The 19349-nt window shown below is 39.7% G+C and overlaps 1 protein-coding gene across 1 annotated transcript in view; it reads left to right on the forward strand.

The window, feature by feature from the left end:
• The window catches only part of COL25A1 (collagen type XXV alpha 1 chain), a 256844-nt gene extending 247800 nt beyond the window's left edge, over nucleotides 1–9044 (forward strand). Inside the window, exons 34-38 of the mRNA XM_030450322.1 lie at nucleotides 263–289; nucleotides 1042–1095; nucleotides 5483–5560; nucleotides 7855–7893; nucleotides 9009–9044. Of these exons, the coding sequence (XP_030306182.1) occupies nucleotides 263–289; nucleotides 1042–1095; nucleotides 5483–5560; nucleotides 7855–7893; nucleotides 9009–9044 (234 nt within the window). The remainder of the gene's footprint in view (nucleotides 1–262; nucleotides 290–1041; nucleotides 1096–5482; nucleotides 5561–7854; nucleotides 7894–9008) is intronic.
• The last annotated feature ends 10305 nt before the right edge of the window (nucleotides 9045–19349 follow it).

A 19349-nucleotide genomic window follows, 5' to 3' on the forward strand; every position in this document is an offset into this window, starting at 1 on the left:
AAAATGATCAGCTTTTCTCTATCTCCAGCTTGCTCCTGGAATATGCAGGCAAACAAAGCTTAGGAAAAATTTTACAGTCAAGTTATCAGTTCCTGGAAATGTTAAACACTGACAGAAATGTCCTTCTCCAATGGCAATGCTGCCCATCCAGCCTCTGCATCATCCCCTGTGGAGAGAGAGCAAGGAAGAGGGGCACCAAGGTGGCCATGGGCACCCCAGCTTAGGGCCAGCTGCTAATGTAGTTTATATGGTTCTTTGGCAGGGCAAAGATGGAGAGCCTGGCCTTGATGTAAGTAATATGTATGACCAATGCACTCTTAATGGTAGGTAAGCATCTTGCAAGAAATAGCTTACTGGGTGTAACACCTCTGTTTCCATTTAGTGTGCATGCAGTGCATACAGAGAGCTGCTAAATGCTGCAGGTCCTCTTTCTCCCTGATAAAAGGACAAAGATGATGCAAAGTGCAGCCCTTACCAGCAGGCCCCACCAGGTCTAGTGCTTAGTAATACAAGTAGTTGGTCCTTTGGAAGTCAGTAGGCTGAAAATCTGTGCTTGGTAAAAAAATACTCATGCTTGTGACTGAGTAGTAGAAGAAGAAGGAGTCACTAATATTTGGTTAAGTAAATTGATCCTATTTAAAGACATCATCATCCCAGAAGCAGTGATACTTTCAAAATATTGGTGTTTCCTTTGGCATGCTAAAAGGACTTGCTGAAAGCTTTTTCCTCTAGCCTTGCAGTGAAATCCCTAACTTGCAGGAGTCTTTTACAAAATATGCTACATAGCATGGGCTATTACAATTTGGAGTGCTATGATTTCTTTCCATTGCTGGCAAAATGACTCTACCAAACACACTCTGACATTTGTGGTCTCACATGCTCTTGTGTGCATGCATGTGTGCACACAGAACTCACAGATTCAGATGAAGCATGTAGTGAAATCATCTTTTTTTTTTTTTTTTTCTGTTTTCCAAGAGTATTTGAAAGCTTAACCTGCATGTGAATAAAAGTCGATCTACCTTGTCCATTTTGTTTTTATAGGGTTTCCCTGGTCCTCGAGGAGAAAAGGGTGATATAGGAGAAAAGGGAGAAAAGGTGACCATAGTGTTGCTGTGTTGCTTGATTGCTCAGCTTAGTCAGTTCTGCTGTCTATGTGCTATAAATTGTCCCCTTGAAACTTATCTTTGTTTTTACTGTGTGCCAAAAGGCAGGTCAGAGATCCATGCTAAGCAAAATCATGAAAATACATGGAAATTTATCCATGGAACTAGTAATGGCAACGTGTCCAAAAGCACAGCTTATTTTTAGTCTTATTTTCTCCAATTCATCCTAAGCTTGTTGAAAATCCACAATTCTGTTCCTTGGCAGTTTGTGCAGTTTTACAACTGTTGATCCTAGTGTACCATGCCTGTGCCTGCTGCCTGTCCCACACCAAATGGATAAGGACAGGATCTGTTTAAATTTGTGAGGTTTTTGGCAATGTCTGATTTACAATTAATAACTTTGTGGTACTTGTGGATTGAAATGAAATCATGTACAACACCAACCTGGTAAACTCACCAGATAGTGAAGTTGGCAGAAACAACCTAACTTCATTTTCATGATCCAGACACAGCAACTTGGAAATATATTTAGTAAAAAGAATTTAGGACTAAATGCATTGATAAGGGTACTATGAAATGTGTCCTTCCCTTCTGTCCCTTGTTATATTGCTTATTTTGAGCTCAGAGATCACTGGGAAGGTGCTGATTTTTGCAGAACAACTGTTGCTTAAGCAGATGCTCTGTGAATATTATAAAGGCAGTGTCTGACCTAGCAGAGTAATCACAATGAATGGGGAGCTCCTGCTTGCTGCCAAAGGCTCTGGGTCTGTCCATCACAAGCAATCAGATTTTGGTTTTGAGAGCAGTTGCAGTAGAAAGGTGTCACTGATAACTTGGATAAATGACTGGCAAAATGGCCAACCTGTGCTAAGTGAGGGTTACAGTAAATGCCAGAGAGAATGACCCTAACACTATCTTCTTATCCTGGGATACATTAGAGGGCTTGTGTCCAGAAAATTAAAAAAAAAAAAATATTACCCCTTTCTAATCAGTTCTGGTGAGGTTCCTGGAATACTGCAGATGGTAATTCTATTGAGATTCAGTGACACTTGTTGTTTTCATAGGCATGCTGTGGTAGGCAGGGAATAACTCTTCACTTCTTCAGTTTGAGATGAGTCCTAGACTGATGATTTAATTTTAATGTGTCAGAAGTTCTGCTACAGTGGAAGCAAGTCAGTGTTTGCATTATAATGTCTGCTTAACTTGGCTGTAAAAATATTTGTTAAGTGTTCTAGCTGTAATAAGTCATATAAAATTATAGTCCAGGAGCACTCAGCATGAAGAAGGTTTGTACAATTAATTTTGTATTTTCAAGTTGCACGGATAGAAAAAAATTTTCTTTTGAAAAGGAATAACCTTCCACAAAAATTAGAGGTCGTATTGTGGGAAAAGGGAGGGAAGGGGACCCTGGTCCCTAATGTGGAGTTGTGTCTCTTGCTGTAAATACTGACAGTGGAGTATGATGTATCACAACAGTGGCTGGGAAGACATCATCCTTTTCCCCCTAGACTCAGCAGAAGATAAAATCTGTGAGGAATGGAGATTTTTCCAGCCATAACAGTGTTATGAAGTGCCACAAATCTCTATTCCTCAAGGCACTAAAGAAGGGCAGGAAGGAATTTTTTTTAAATCTTCATCAGCTGCTTTGTGTCTCCCGTGGATCTTTATAGTTCAGGGTAAGAAGGTGAAGATTGAGAGACAAGAACTCAGCCCATGGAAAAAGTGAAGTACTCAGGAAATCCAGACTGATCTTTACCCAGATGGCATTGGTTTGAATAGAGCACAGGTTTGCCCTGCAAGACTGGAAGTTTAAGTAGTTTAAATCTGCTCCCCAGGAACACAAATTAGAGAAATAAAATTACTAAAGATAAAAGAAAAGACTCAGAAACCAAACTGTACTGTCCACTTTCAAAATAATTTTTGGAGTGTGTCCATGCACTGTTCTTGGACACACTCACAGCAAATATATTTGTGTTACATTGAACACAAATAATATGAGATTTGGCCCTAAACTGTGCTATGCTCTTAGATTTGTAGTTTGAAGATGAAAACTTAGCCAACTTTCAGCTCCTGACTTGTGGGGATTTCTTTTTTTACATCACAATCTTATAATTTGGTACAGAAAGGTAATGTTTGGGTTGCTGTTTTCCTAAATACCATCCTGTGACTTTTTGGCACACAGAAAAGATAGACAAGGAACTTTGCTGCTATAGTGTCGTGGCTGCAGTATGATTTGCTCATGGAAAAGATGTCTTCATTTGAATGTGTCAAGTATGCTGTGATATTAAATGAACGAGGTGCTTTCCTTCCTTTTTGAAAATACGATACAGTTATTTTTAAATTGTGTAAAAACGTGTTTTATGCTCATTAATGGGTTAAGTTTTTATGCTCTGGTGTGGACGTAGTTAAATGTCTGTTTACATGCTTCACCAAAATCCACCTGTCTTTCCAAAGGGGCATTCCTTCCTTCTCCTTCTACCTCCATTCCTTACAATTCCTCTGTCTTTTTTATCCTTTTCCTCACAAATTAAATCCTCCCAATAGCCACAACCTCGCTTGCTGGTTCTCCAATGTCATACTAATTTTCCTATGGCTATTTTTCCCATTTCTCTGTGATATTCCTGACTTCCTCATCCTTCCTACCCCATTTTTTACAATCCTAGTCCAATTTGTTTCATTTTTTTGTAACGGAACCGTTTTTGATTTTTGTGAAATTGAGAGCAAACCTGAAACTCATTTACCATTGTGATCAAATGGTGTGAAATCAATTGTAAAATGAACTCTCCAAACATCTTATGCTGCTTGAAGGTGAGGTCATCTTTGCAGGTGGTTTTGGTGAGGGAAGTCAACTCATTTCCATGAGTAATTAAAGCACTGGAAGTTTTTCATTTTAAAAAAAGTATACTTGGTGCAAAATCAAAGGACTGAATTTTGGTAAAATAAGATCAAATGTTGCCTGCAGTAAAAAGAACATTTAAATGCTGGACTGTTTAAATAAAGAATATAATTATTGCTTCTGATTAATTTATTATACCAAGACATTATGAAGTCATTGACTGTGTCAGAATACCTCTCCATCAAGCAGATTGGATGTTTTGATTCCTGTAACAGGGTTTGAAATGTTTGTGTTGGATTTGGAGTGCTAGGAGTGCACCCTCAGTGATTTCTGTGGGTTTCTGTGAGCAAGACTGAGGACAGGATTTGTCCCAAACCCTTCTAGACTGCAGAGGGCCAGTTCAGCAAAAAAACAGAGCATGCCAAGTTCAGCCTTGATGCATGCAGTACCATGAAACCTGACAGAATTTAACCAGAGTGCAGCCATCCCTGTAAAGCATCCACACCACAGGTATTTTTTAAGAGAAACTGTGCTGAGGAACTCTGCTGCTGCAGTTACACCTGGCTAGAGGTGAATCTTCTAGAGAGGTGACAAATTTAGCTCAGATTTAGTATTATCACCTTCAGCAAGTAGGAGATCTCTTATTTTGGGCTGTGCATTGGGGTGGCACTTGCAGATTTGCCTCTATGTCAAGAAAAGAATTATTTCAAGCCTTGTCCTAGGATTCAAAACATTCATTATACAGCTATGAAATATCAACACAAACTAATTCCTACTGATTGCAGTTCTTGCTTGTGATCATATAATTTATTTTTCCACAAAATGCACCATCCAAACCACAACACAGTGGTAAGTGTCCTTTCAGCTCTCCATTGGCTTAAAAAGAAAAATCAAAACTTTTAAACCGATCTTTCTTGATTTTTTTTTTCCCAAAAGAATGAAACCTGTTTTATCCAAACCATTGTATCCACAGGGGGAAAAGGGAAAGAAAGGCAAAAAGGGGCCTAAAGGGGAGAAAGGAGAACAGGGTGCTCCTGGATTAGATGCACCTTGCCCATTGGTATGTGTCACTTGTGTATTGGACAGTCAATAGTTCTGCTGTAGACTGATGGAATCAGAAACACAGGGAGAGGAACAAGCACCAGCTACTCTGCCACGTGTTGCTCTTTGTTTATGCAGCCTCATCTCAGGTTCTGCTAAATTCTTTTTCCTCCTAAATTGGTTTAAAGCACCAGATTTAAGACCTTTAGGCTGCAGGCTTCAGGGGGGTTGGAGGAAATGACCTTTAGAGGCCCCTTCCAACCTGAAACATCCTGTTAAATTTGGATGTTTCATTAGTGATTGTTTTCATTATTTTCTGCCAAACATATAGGAAAAGAACCAAATCTGGGATGTGCCAGAGCCAGTGCCCCATGAGTTGAAACCATACCACACTGGTCAGCTTGCTCCTCTTGCCTCTCTGTTGTTATTTGTTCACTCCAGCTAAGTCAATACTGAAGGCATTTCCTTGACAGTAACATTACAAGTTAATCTTTACAAACAGGGATTCCGTGGAATTAAGGGGGAAAAAGGGGAGCCAGGCCAGCCTGGCCTGGATGGGCTGGATGCCCCTTGCCAATTGGTACAGTATTTCTCTTTCCTACCAACCCTGCATGTGGTTCCTTTGTTTGTAGTCAGGCGTTCTCAGTGTTAATTAATGTTTTCCTGAGCTGACTTTACATCCTTCACCTAACAAGCATGTGCATGGACAAACCAGCTGCTTCAGTGACCATAACCACAATGAGAGGGGACACGTTTTTGTTGACACCTCACCTAACTCCCAGCAGTTTAAAAGTTTGTGTCCTTCCTACATTTTTCCCTGAGAATTGTTTGTGATTTTTCCCTCACCAAACACCTCTTGCCTTACTCACCCTGAACACCAGCCTGGAGAAAACCAGCACAACAACCACTCCTAATCAAGTCTGATGATTTCTGTCTGCACTGGCTCAGTTCTTCACCCACCCCAGCCTGTCCCAGAGTTACTCTGCACCCTGGACTTCCTTTTAATTCCATGCAGTCCTGGGTGCATGCTGTCAGGATTTGTCAAAAGTAAGAGTCATGTACAGAATGATGTATTTCTAAAAATCAAGTCATAGGTTTCCAGTAAGCCAAGCCAAGCTTGATTTTCCAGACCTTACACAAGTAATATATTTGGTGTCTGGTCTGTTCATCAAATAGCATTCAAACTGACCTGGAAACAAAAAGTTTACCTGAGGTTTGTAAGAAGATAATGGTCTGCAGCCCAAATCCTCACTGTCTTTGTTATTTAACATCTTCAATTTGATGGTCTTACCCTTGGAACTTAACCTTCCTGGAATACACATGCCACTCCCTTCCCTATGTTAGCATGGATTCAAGTTCCCACCTATACTAAAATGCTCCTTGTTGACCCTCTCCCTTGTACCAATCTGGCAACAGTGATTTTTATTTAAAGGCAAAGTAAGTTTAAATTCTTTTCCATTATAAAACAAAGCAAAACAGAACAACAAAAAAGTACATACACATTTCCTGAAGACAGAAGGAAAATACTCTTTTTTATTTTCTCTGTAAAATTTGATCTGCATGTTCTGATATTGTTTGGTGGTTAAGCACGGGTCTCTAAGGTGAATGTTAAATTAAGTAGATTTTGTTTCAACTGTAGCACTTTTTAGTTTGAAGTCAATGGATTTTAATCTTAAATACGTACCCCATTAAGATTATTCCATAGTCCATTTTGTTTGCTTTCAATTAATGGTAACCATATCTCATATTTTTGTTGGGGATAATCAAGCATGCTTTTGTAATTTAAAAATGTTTCTCTGTCTGTATTATCATTTATATCTGGAGATTCACTAACAGGCATTGATGGATGTTCATAGGTAATTACTAAAATAAGCTGCCAAGCAAATGGCACTGTGTCTTGCTTTAGGCAGGAGGTCATTCCCATCAAATTACATATGAGCACATTCAAAAAATTTAATTAACCACAATCTCCACGTGTAAATGCACAAATTAAGTACTGTTTTTTCTATATTCTAAAAAAAAAAGTCAAGGCTCATGTATAGTCTAGTAACATGACATATCCTGCCAGTTCTGACTAGAACTCTCTAGAGAAGCCCTCCATAGCCATGTAAATTGGAATTAGTTCCATGAAAATCACTCTGGCTGTAGTCAAAAGTTGGCTCTGGTCTCACTGGCTGCATGGAGATGTGTGACAGTAGAGTTGGTGACAGACAAGAAGTGTACTCCCACTAACATAAGAAAAAATCAAATACCTCTGGTTTCCAAGAGATGAAGTAGCCAGTGCTGCTCTACTGCTCCCACACTTATGGTTTCTTCCACTGTGTCACTTGAGGAATGTTAAGGCCTGAAGTTCTTGCTGCTTCTTTCAAAAGCTAAGAGGGAAAGTAAACAGAAAAGTTCCTATTCAAACTTGACTTTTGCTATCTTATCATTGGGTTAACTTTGTACTAGGGGCCCATAAAACACAATATCCTCCAGATAAAAGTGATAGTATTTATTATTTTTTTTTTGCTCATTGATCTTGTACGTTCAGCTACAGATTGTTGTGAATAAAATAATAGGCAGCCTGAGCTCTAATATTAAAGGAAAGTGATGAAGATGTTCTGATGATCTAGGGAAAACCAAATCTTTATGGCAGGGAGATGCATGCATGTATTTACAGTGTAAACCTCTGGCTTTTTTTTACCTTGAGAACTTGAGAGTTAAGCTCTCTTAAGAGTTAAGTTAGGAACTGGTAGCTAATTACTAAATAAAACATCAGAGCTGCTTCAGCTGTTCTAACAGATACTGATGGAATATCTATCCTATCAAACTTAACTATGTCTTTTTTTTTTTTTTTTTTTTTATTATTATTATTTTTTTCCCCTGAAACAGGGTCCTGATGGATTACCAATGCCTGGCTGTTGGCAAAAGGTAGGACAAACAGAGCTTTTTCTTTTCCAGGGGCATTGTGTCCTTGGCACACAGAAATCCTGTCACAGTCACACTAAAGAATATCAGGGTATACTTCAGAGCTGCTATGACAGATGTATGCAGCAACACAAAATAAAACCTCTCCATCCCAGTTGGTGTGATGAGGTTGTAATAGCTGTACAAGTAATAACATTGAGGAAGTGTTTCAGAGACAGCTGCCTTTCTATTCTTCATTCCAGTCTCCTGGTTCTTATGTTGTATGCTAATTTTACAACATAATTTTAGTAAAAATTTAACCTTTTAACTAAAGATTTAATGAGAAAACTTGGGTGGAGGGATACATTAGAAAACATGCAGTATACGTGACATCCTGGATGCATTTATCTCTGAAGAATAGGTGCTGCTGTGGAAATAACTATCTGCATTTGCAACCCTGCCAAATCTGTGTATTTGGAATACAAATCTGAAAGATGGATTTACTAATTTCATTAATCTAAACCTCTTTTTTTTTTTTTTTTGTCTTTGCAGTGATGAATCTAACCTTACAAGCATGAAGTTGTGTATATAGTGCTCCACTTTTTGTATTTATAATTGAGAACTGAAAATTTGATTTTACAAGTCTGAGATATGTTTACATGTAGCTGCTTCTACTTGTTTGCAATAGTCCATGTGTACATCTTTTTTCACTTACATCTGCAGCTGGATGATATGCAGCTGCAGGGTAAACCTGCAAGGATTCTCTCTCCAGTGAGAAAGAGAACTTGATAAAACAATCAGTGCTAGAAATCTGATTATTTCTGTAAATTCTTACATTTTGGCTTGTGGACCTGCATGGACAGCGAGTGCCATGAACTAGTTTACAAGAAATTGTGACCAAATATGAGCAAAATGCTTTGAAATGTACTGTACCAGCTGCTGTTGGAGTTTACTGACTTGGCTTCTGTGCCCATCTTAAACACTTCACTGATTCATGCCACCATATCTGCTTGTATGGACTAAAAGCATGAGTTTGTGTGCCAAACCTGCTTGGTGTGTGATCATGTCAGGTGCTGTATGGCTGCTCACCTTGACCTTTAATTCCAGCTTCTGAACCCATTTCCTTTTGTCATCTCAAGGGAGTGACACCATGGCTTATTGCTAAAAAGAGATAAACCAGAGGAGGATAGAAAGAGGCCTTGAATTTTTGGGGGAGTAGAATTCCAGCTGCAGGTGGATGGCTTCCAGTCCTGCAGGTCACCTTGGTCCCCTGGATCAAAGAGGGTCCTGCTTGTTACTCAGCATGGGTTTGCCTTGCACTGCTCACAGTCGTGAAGACATTCGTGGTGGGCCCTGTTGAGTCCTTCATCAAGAAGGAAAGAAGCTTGAAGAAGCAACCAGACTTCTCTGTGGGTTGTTTGGAAAAAGGTTCCAGAGGGGCTGCAGGGATCATTGGATGGCAGGTGCCACCTGAGTGAGACCCAAAGCTTCTCAGCCTTCCTCGAGGATGGACAGAGCTCGTGCTCTGCCTGTTTTATCCTGGGACTGCTGGAGGGAAAAGCATTCTTGAGGGCAAGGATGATTTGGATTGTCCTCCAGAGGAGGAGCAGAACAGAACTGACCAGAGACGTGGGTACTGTGGTGGAGTTTCCAGGTGATTCAGTTGAAATGACTCAAAACTAGCTGAGCTTCTCTACAGAGGTTTGGAAGCTATGGTGAATTTTGTTTCCTTTTCTTATAACTGTTGCCATTAAGGATGTATTTCAATGATTTGTTCCGCATTTGTGATGATGACATTGAAGAAAATACTTCAAGCCAGGTGTTCATCCTTGTTCCAATGTTCACAGTTACTTTGGACTCTTTGGGACCTCTTAAGTCTAAAAGAGAAAATAGTTTATTTCTGTGTTTCGCAGGCTGATTTATTCATCTTGTTCTTTTTCTTTTGTTATATTGACCTTAGTGGACATTATTTCTCAAAAAACAAAAAAAAAATGGAGAGAAACAAGTCTGTGTGATTAACACTGCATGTTTGTCATCACACTACACTGATAAGGTGTCAGAATTTCTCCATTTCTGTTCAGATGACTAGAGAACCACTGGCAAAGTTTTGCTTCTCCACTATTTGTTTTTTTATTATTGCTAGAAAGATTTCATTTGTGCACATTTGTAGTTGGTTTTTTTTTTGCCACGAGGTATATTTTCCAGTTTTGAGTCTTCATATGGTGCACTGTAGCTTGTAGTCAGCTTGAGAGACTGGTTTATGAGAAATGGTGCCATGTTTGGCAGATGGAAATTCTTTTTGTGTCACTTTCATTCCTGGTTTCTAGCAGGATAATCACAAACTGTTCCAGTTACTTTTCTGAGACACATCTTTCATATCTAGACCAAAACTAAAGTTGAGGAAGACAGCCTGTCTCCATCCACATGCAGGCACCTTGCCCATCTTGGAATACACATTTTTCTTTGCTCAGTGATTTCTAAATGATGTGAAGGTGGGAACTGGCTGTGGTTGCACCTCTCATATTGCTTCCCAACCTTGGATCAATGGAGATGACACTATAATGTGATCTTCCAGTTTGCTAAACCCTTACTGTCATTTTGTCATATCAGAGACAAAACCAGCTTTTCATGGGGGAAAATCTTGCACAGATTTTTAAAACTCAAGAGTTATTCAGTGGCCTCCATCTAGGAGTACCTTACTACTAAAACCAAAATCCCAACACTACATAGATATATATGTACTGAATATATGTTTACTGCTCAGTTCCATCTTTTCAACAATAGAAAGTAGACAAATATTCAAACGTAGGAGGTAAAAGTTTCCTTTGCTTAATCTTTCAGAGATGCAATTGTCAACCTATCTGAATAATCACAATAAAAAGCCTCCACGTGGCACAGAGTTAATCCAAAGTGTTAATAACCAGAGAGCTACAGCAGTAATGAGAATGAGGGACTGTTCAGCAAGGTGACAAGAGGAGCACCATGAGAGCCCTCTCTGACTTGCCTGTTTTATTCTGCATGTTTAAGAAGTTCTGTCTCACAAAACAACAGCCTGAGAAGCAAGCTCACAACAGAAGTGTCTCTTAATTCCTATGGCTTGACTAGTCACAAATGGGCTGGGTATATTGTAGTTATAAAGACTACAAGATGAACAATTTTATGATATATCAAATAATGGCCATCACACAGTTAGGTAAAATATTTTTTAAATATATCTTAGAGAAATCAGGTTGGACATTTATTATTTGGCTAGATGTTTCAGCAATTCCATACACAGAGTGTCCACAAACACAACTCGTTTTTGAAGAGACAGCAGCAAGATGAAAAGCTATAAAATGGATGCTGTCACTAGCACTTTGGTATTTTTAAAATTTCTATATCTTTATTTTTAAACTGTTCTTAGAGCATCCATTTCTAGATGCCTCCATAAAGCTAACAGGCCTTTGGTTCATGGTTTCTTCATTCAGGAATCAATTATAGACACTAATGGTGAGCATTAGTCAAAACTTTGAATTCCAGATATTGGAACCCTGCTGAAGAAATACTTAAGCACCCTTATTTACTTTCTTTTCTGTCTTGTAATTTCTTCATTTAACTCCCACTAGGTAGGAATACTGTTCTTTTTTTCCTCCAAATAATCTAATGTAACTGTTTTAAAGTTTCTGTATAGTTTAATAACATGAAAGGTTCATTCTGTATGAGTGACCATGTGTGGAAAGCAGGTAAACAGTTTAATTTGCTAAACTACATACACAGATTTAACATAATTATTGCATCTCAAAGACTTACTATAAGTGAAACCTAACAGTATTTAGAAAAGCTGCATATTCAGTACAAGAGAAAAAAAAAAAGTTTGGCTTAAGATTTCATCAAGAAAAGCACCCTGTGAAGACTTGCAACGTGTTTATTTTGTTTAAAAAACAACTATTTTTGGTGCTAGTATATTTTTTTCTTTCGATGGCAAACCTACAGTTTGATCCCCCTGCGTGTTGTTGTATCTCTTAGTAGCATTCCTCCAAATAGATATGGTTTGTTTTGTTTAGTTTGTGACAGGAACAGCAGTTCCTCTACCAGTCTCTTCAGTTCTAGAAATGTGTAGTAGTATTAGTCTACACAGCTTCTGTATTCCTGACTTTTTTGGCTATGATTAATTCTTGTTTCTTTGAGAGTTTTTCACTATTTGTTTCATAGCAAGTTTTGTAACCATCTGTTACTCCAGTGTATCCCAAGCACAGTGTGCAGGGGTCCTGCTGCAGAAGCAGCAAGTCTTGAAGCACTCTGTGGAATATATCTGACATACATGGTCCTTGTCTTCAGATTCATAGATTAGTTATGGTGAAGCTTGCTTTCAGGATGCTTTGGACACATTTTTTTCCTGAGGTAAAGCCTGAAATGTTAATTCATGGATCAATGATACGATGTATTTTTTTGATTTATATTTTTATTTATTGCTGACTTTGATGTCATGTTCTGATAGTGTAGCAAGGCAGAATGATACTTTTCACCCAGCTGTTTAGAAATTCTTTTTTTCTCCTATATAAGTACTATGAATGTGTTCAGAATGATCAAATCTTGCTCATGTGAAGTACAGTGTTTGGACATCAGTTTGAAAAATGACTTTTTTTTAGTGTGAAAAGTTAGCCTTGGCTCTTTTGAGCATTACACTCATGGAAGGGTGCATCAGGGACACCAGCAGCAGAGATGATGCAGCCCCAATGAGATGCTCCAGCCTTTGGTCCTTGTGGGAAGGCAAGGCTGGGGGCTGTGAGAGAAGATGTGGTTTGGATCCTGGATCCCATTTGGGGTTTAGAGGGATTTGTCCCACCGACCACTACAGACCCAGGACTGTGAACCTGGGCTCAGCCACACAAGATTCTTCACTTGGCTGTGCCTCTCTTAGCCCAGGAATGAGGGCAGAGCGAAGCATCTTTCCCTTGCAGTGCATTTTGAGACATGCAGAAGGAAGGAGCCAGGTATGGGGTGTGGTATCACAGGGAATATTACCTAATATTAGGGTTTTACCTAAACCAGGACCACTCCAGTGAGTAAAAACTGCAGAGATACTCCAGGTCTATTGAGCTGTTGGTCAAGGCATGCAGAAGCTGACTTTTCCTTTTCATGTCCTGATCTCTGCTACTTGACCATCTTAAATTACGTTTTGAAATCTCTGCAGTTTATCTAAAGAGATTCCAACATTTCCTCACTAAAGAGTCCCACAAAACACTAACATTTGGTAAGGCAGTGGTGAAAAGGAAGTCTGACTTCTAGTCATTGCAAAAAAAGTATTCCATTTCAGTAACCAGAATGGAAACACCTGGTTGTTATTATTAATTATTATTTGCCTTTCAGCAACTTGCTGATGTAGATCTCATTGTTGCTGTAATGTACAAATAAAGGGGTTTTTTGCATCCTCTTATTGAAGTATTTCACATTGTGGTTGGATTCATTAAATGCTGTCAGAAACAAGTGCCTGCCACCATCATTTCTGAATGAATTTGAAAAATGAATTTGAAAACCAAACTCCACAAAAGCTGTGGAGTTTGTATTTTAAAAAAAAGGATTTGAAGTGTTGGTTTTGTTTCCTTTTGTTTTTAAATGCATCCAATTATCAATGCTGCTTGAAAGTTGAATTTTCTTTGGAAAACAGGGGGCCTTAACTTAACCTGGGACCGTTAGCATTTTACTTCTTTCTATTTAAAAAGATATTGTGTTAATTTTCCAGCTACCATTGGTACTTGCACACTTCTCCTAAGTATTATGAAAAGTTGGGTTGGTGGAAGAATGTTTTACATCTTGTTAACGTATATGTGGATATTCTTATATTATTGTACATGTTTGGGAAAATATCACACAACTTTAAAATGTTACTAAGATGTACGTATCTGACTTTTTCCTTTGGAAAATATTATATATTTTTATTTGTATTTTTTACTTTTTTTTAAGTTCATCTATATGTGCTGTTATTTTTATATTGAAAATGGTCTCATAAATTCAGTAGAGGAGATAAAAATATGAAGAAAATACAAGTACAGAGTTATTTGGCAGGTATTAGATTGCTTGGGGGAAAAAAACCAGATGGGTTGGTATCGTATCAATACTAGAAATACTTTGGGTGTCAGCACTGTAAATATGCCATGAGACCTCTTTAGACAACTGAAGAATTGCAAGGTTTTAATCACCCATTTTAATTTGTTATTAATTACCACTTTCTTGTGGCCTCTGGTCCTGACTTAATTGAACTCAATCAAACAGCATGCTTTTGTTTTTATTATTAAAATTTCTCCTTTGGTTTTCAGTTGAATACTGTTCTGTTTTCCTTCAGTTTTGTACTTCGGGTTTTGTTTCTTGCTTGTGAGAAGTTGATCTTCAGAATTATTTTTACACTATTTATGACTTATTTTCATAATGCAAAAAGTGTGTAATTATTAAAATATTAATCCAACCATTGGTGCTGATTTTGCATAGTTATAAAGTTCTTATTGTTGGTGCAAAAGATTGTTCTAGTCTGTCTGGATTGGAAAAAGGATGTGCTGTGTTGTGCCAATCTGTAGTTTGAAATCTAGTGCAGGTCATCTCAGTTGTCACATTCACACAGAATGTTCCATTTTTCTCCAGTGTGCAACAAAAAAAACACCCACCTTGCTCTAACTATTTTTGATGTCTTTTGCCTTCAAATTCAAGTCATCTTTTCTAACCAGGCAGCACAGGCTATAGGCACCCACAAAAAGAAGAAAGGAAGGAGTTTTGCTGCAAACCTTAGAGCCTTTGCTCACTCTGGAAAAGCTGCAAGGATCTATGTGTTAACCAGTTGGAACTAATCCTTAGGAAAGTCCACAGGCAGCCTAGGATCCAAAGATATAAAGCTGAAAATCAGCAGTCTTCCTTTTCTGTGATACCAAAGGTGAAAAATAAATCTGAACTGCTGAGAAGATGTATGCACTCATGGAGTCAGGAGCAACAGTGAAAGGAGGAAAAGGTGAAGCCCTATTTTACCACAAAACCAGTTTGTTCAGAATAGATGGAGCATAGTAACTAATGCAAAATGGTGTATTTTCAAGCACCCTGCTCTAGGAAGACACATTTTTTGCAGGAATCTCCTTGGATAAAGGGCTTTTTTTGAAAAATAAAACACTAGGCAGCTGCTGTAATATCTTAGCTCTAGCTCTAATGAGCATTGTGGGCTTTGACCTCTACTCTTAACTCATGGTAATCTTCATAAATGCCCATTAATCTTATCTAGCTCTGTTTTAGACTCTTGTGGGGACTAAAAATAGCTTTGCTCCCTTTCCCAGATGAGGTACTTACAGCTTAACGTGCCCAGCATCCTCGAGGAAGTGCCCAGTGACACGGGCAGCACAGCCTTGAGCCCAGCAGTCCTGAGCCTGGCAAAGTCCTCCCTGTTCCTGCAGTCAGGCTTGGCCTTTCCCTCCTCCCAGTTTTCTCCTTACCTAGAGGAGGAAAGGCAGTTCTTGATGCTGCAGCTGTCCTGCCAAGAGACAAACACAAGGTATGTTCATCAAGTTCCTGCTTTTTCCCTCTCAGTGCCATGACTACTCAGTTGTTAGCCAAGGCACTGTAAGCATCCTACCTGTGGTGAATATATTCTCCCCGTTATTTTTCTGTATCACACTCCCTCTAAAGTCAAACCCAGTGTCCCATAACCTTCACAGCCACCTGTGTTCATGGGACATGGTTTTGCTCTGGCATTCCCTCCTGCCCTATTCACAGGATGGATGTCAGGGGCTGGAAGGGACCTCTGAAGATGATCAAATCCAGCTCCCCTGCCAGAGGAAGACCAAAACCAGGGTAAGTCAGAAATGCATCCAGATGGGTCTTGAAAGTCTCCAGAGGAGACTCCACAACCCCTGTGGGGAGCCTGTTCCAGGATCTGGAACAGTAAAGAAATTCTGCCTCCTGTTAAGGTGGAACTTCTGTGCTCTATCCTGAATCCATTGCCCCTTGTCCTCTCACAGGGCACAAGTGAGAAGAGGCTGCCTCTTCCTTCCTGATGCTCAGCCCTCATATATTTATACCCATTCATTAGATCCCCTCTCAGTGAGCTCCTCTCCTAGCTAAACAGTCTCAGGTCTCAGCCTTTCTTCACAAGGAAGGTGTTCCAGTCCCTTAATCATCCTCTTAGCCCTCTCTTGTACTCTCTTCCTCCTTCCTTGTTTCATGATATTCCAAAACACACACAGAGCTGCATGTGAAGTAGCTGCCACTTTCCTCTCATTTTTTTTCTTTTAATAGAGCCTTTAATTAAATACCTCAACCACGTTATTCACAACCCTGCTTTATGGACCTATTAAACCTCCTAATCCTTACTCAATTCTAACAAGGAGTTTACAGAAGTTCAAAAAAAAAAGAAAAAAAAGCAGTGAAATGACCTTTCATGTCCTCATCTCAAACAGCTTCACCTAGTGGTTCCCCACACAAATAAATGTTTCAAAACATAATCTAGAGCTGACAAAGCATTTGTGTTCCAGCAAGTAATAACAACTGCACTCACATAAACAGTAGAAGAAAACAAACAAGGGAATGCCAAAACATTTAAGTCATGTTACTGCAGGCTGAGTCTTAAGAGTCTTGCCAGGGTTACTAACCTGCCTTCTCTTCTGCTGGCTTCTGATTTCCAGATGGAGTACTTGCAGGGAATGCTTCCCTGCTTCTCCTGGCTGTAGGAGAGAAACACAGGAGGGTTTGGATTCTTGCTCAAAGCTTGGAGCTTGGATGCTCCATATATACATGTAGGTATGTATGTTACTATACCCACACACAGATATATATATGCATATATACAAATACATCTACATGACTCCTCAGTCTGCTTATAGAGTTGCACTCAAGCTGCTCTGGTCTGTCTTTGAGAGCAAAAGTGACTACAGTTCCTGTCACATCAGGTAAGGTGCAGGCTTTTCATGTGGTTGTGCCAAGACAGATTGTTCAATAACTACCAAACATCCTGATTATTTTTATATATGCAGATTAAAGCTTTACTACCAAACATCCTGATTATTTTTATTCATGCAGATTAGAGCTTTAATGAAGTTTCCAGGTGCCCACACCTAAACCAAGCATCCACAAGCCTCCCTGGCATTTCCTTTGAATGCTCCCTCCTGGAGCTCATGAGGCAACTTTCTGCAAGCTGTTAGGAGCTCTCTTTTCCTTGGCATATTCGGACTCTTGGGAGAATATTGATTCTGGTTGCAATAAAACTGATAAAAACAAGTCTGGAAAAAATCTAAAATACCAGTTGTCACTATTAGCTTGTGTCAGAAAGAGGAGTGCAGAATAAATTTGCCATTTAAAGTATCTGGAACTGCAAACACTACTGGTGCATTCAGTATGGAAACCATGGTCTATAAAGATTCTTCAGGACCCAAGCAGCATGCAAATGGCTCTGGAAAGCAATGCTGCTCTGAAGCTGAATGAGTAACGTAATCCAGCTGCTTTCTGCCTTCCCCTTGGCCTATTTGTACCCAATTAACATGCCCTGTGCTCAACTGACTCAGCTGCCTGCTTGAACTGGTCACCCCATCAACCCTCAGAAGAGTTCATTCTCCTTTCAGAGCAGTTGGCTGTCCCCCTGGAGGTGGAGGTTTGTGCATCTTTATTGTCTTTTTGTACTGGGACAGATCTTCAGTGCAGATCATCTTCACTGATCACCTGTAATGGTTTGCTTCTTCAGCATGCACTAGCAGTACAGTGTTTTTCAGAGGTAAAATAACTCCTTAAAGATTTCAGTACATCTTAGCTGGGTATTTTGAATAGCCCTTAGAAATAGTTCCTCCTTTTAATCCTTTTCATCATTCATATTAAGGAGCCAGGCTTCTGGTGCCCTGCCAGGACAAAACCCTGAAATAAGTGTGGAAAAAAAAAAAAAAGGAAGTCAAATGTTCAGAAAGCAAACAGAGAAGGATGGAGAAAAAGATTGTTAAAAACAAAACAAGCCCCCACAAAGCTAACTGAGTAACTCTTTATATATTGTGGAGAAATAGCTGCTAGTATTTTTCTAAAGCATTACGAGGGCAAGTAGGAGTAAGAGAGGGCTAAAAAAGCCAAGTGACAAGTTGCTAGAAAGCTCTCTTAGGCAGACCCTCTGTCTTAGGGTCTCCCTCTGCTAATGTGAGAGCGTTGGAGGGGGGTAGGAAGGCTCTACACTTGAGACTTGGCAGGCTTGTTCCTACTGATAGGCTCAAAAGAGTGTGCAAGAACTATAAGCCAAGAAGGACTAATATTTTATTAATTGTTAAGCCTCCTTCCGTGGCTGTGAGGGAACAGAGGAGAAACTTTCCCCCTTCTAATAAGCCACTTGTACCCCTCTGAGCTTTTCTGATGAAGTATACTATTGTTTCAAGTAATTGCTAATCTAGCTTTGAATTTATTCTGCTAAACCTGGACAAAAAAAACCTGATACTGGCAGAGCTGGCCACTGGTGCTAGTTTGGAAAGGAAGAGAAGCACAGTAGCTTGCATAGCCCTTAAATAAAATGTGGCCCAGGTTTATTGAGCAAGCACAACCAGGCAGGTCAGCATAAAGAGCTGAAATGTTCCAGCACTGGCATGTCCAGCAGCCTTGGAGGAGAGACAAGGTTGTGCTCAGGGCAGGCACCAGCTGGGTGCAGGAAGATCATTGCTCCTGAAATGCCTTCAGATTCCCTGACTGTTGTGCTGCCAGTGATGACCCAGGATCCACTGTCTGGGCTCTTGCCTTTCTTTACATGACTGTGACAAAGGCATTTAGAGTTAGGTCCAGGATATATTGTGTAAAACTTGACCTACTCTCTGCTAAATATCATTGCCCATTTTTCAGAGATGTGGGCAAAATGGAAAAGCACTGGATTGCCTCCTACCACTGCTGGTACATAGCTCTTTTGGTAACTGGTGAGGGCAAGGCTTCCAATGGAGAGGGAACACAGGAATGTGGAAGCTGTGGAGCTTCTAAATTAACAGAGTCTGAAAAACCTTAAGGAAACACCTGTAGGAAAAGAAATGGTTGACAACAGAAACAGGTGGCTTCCTAGCAGAGATTAAAAAAAAAAAGAAAGAAAAAAAAAGAAAAAAGAAAAAAATCAGGAGGTGTATTTCTTCCATCTGCAAAATTTGGGATGACTTACTGGATACTGATCTAGAAAAGACAAGTGTCATCTGCACAGGAAACTGTGTGGCTTTACATATGTTCTCTGGAAAAAAAAGAATCTTCCAAGGGTAGCACTGCAGGTGGCACAGAAGAGCTGCATATGGGGGAGCAGGGACGTGGGTGCAGGTTTTGCTGCTGCCTGCCATGAAACTCAAGGAGCAACTTGCAGACGAGGAGTGGGTAGATGGTGGCAGGGAAAGATAAAGCTGAGGTGCTCCACCAGCAGCCTTGCTGTTTTGAAATGCGATGGTGCCTCTTGGTGTGGATTCTGTCCTTCCCCATCAAGTCATCCTCTGCTTTTCTTTGGTGTTTTGGTGTCCAGTGAGCTAGTTGCTAAGGGG

Source organism: Calypte anna, chromosome 4A, assembly GCF_003957555.1.
Source record: "Calypte anna isolate BGI_N300 chromosome 4A, bCalAnn1_v1.p, whole genome shotgun sequence".
Classification (NCBI taxonomy): Eukaryota; Metazoa; Chordata; class Aves; order Apodiformes; family Trochilidae; genus Calypte; species Calypte anna.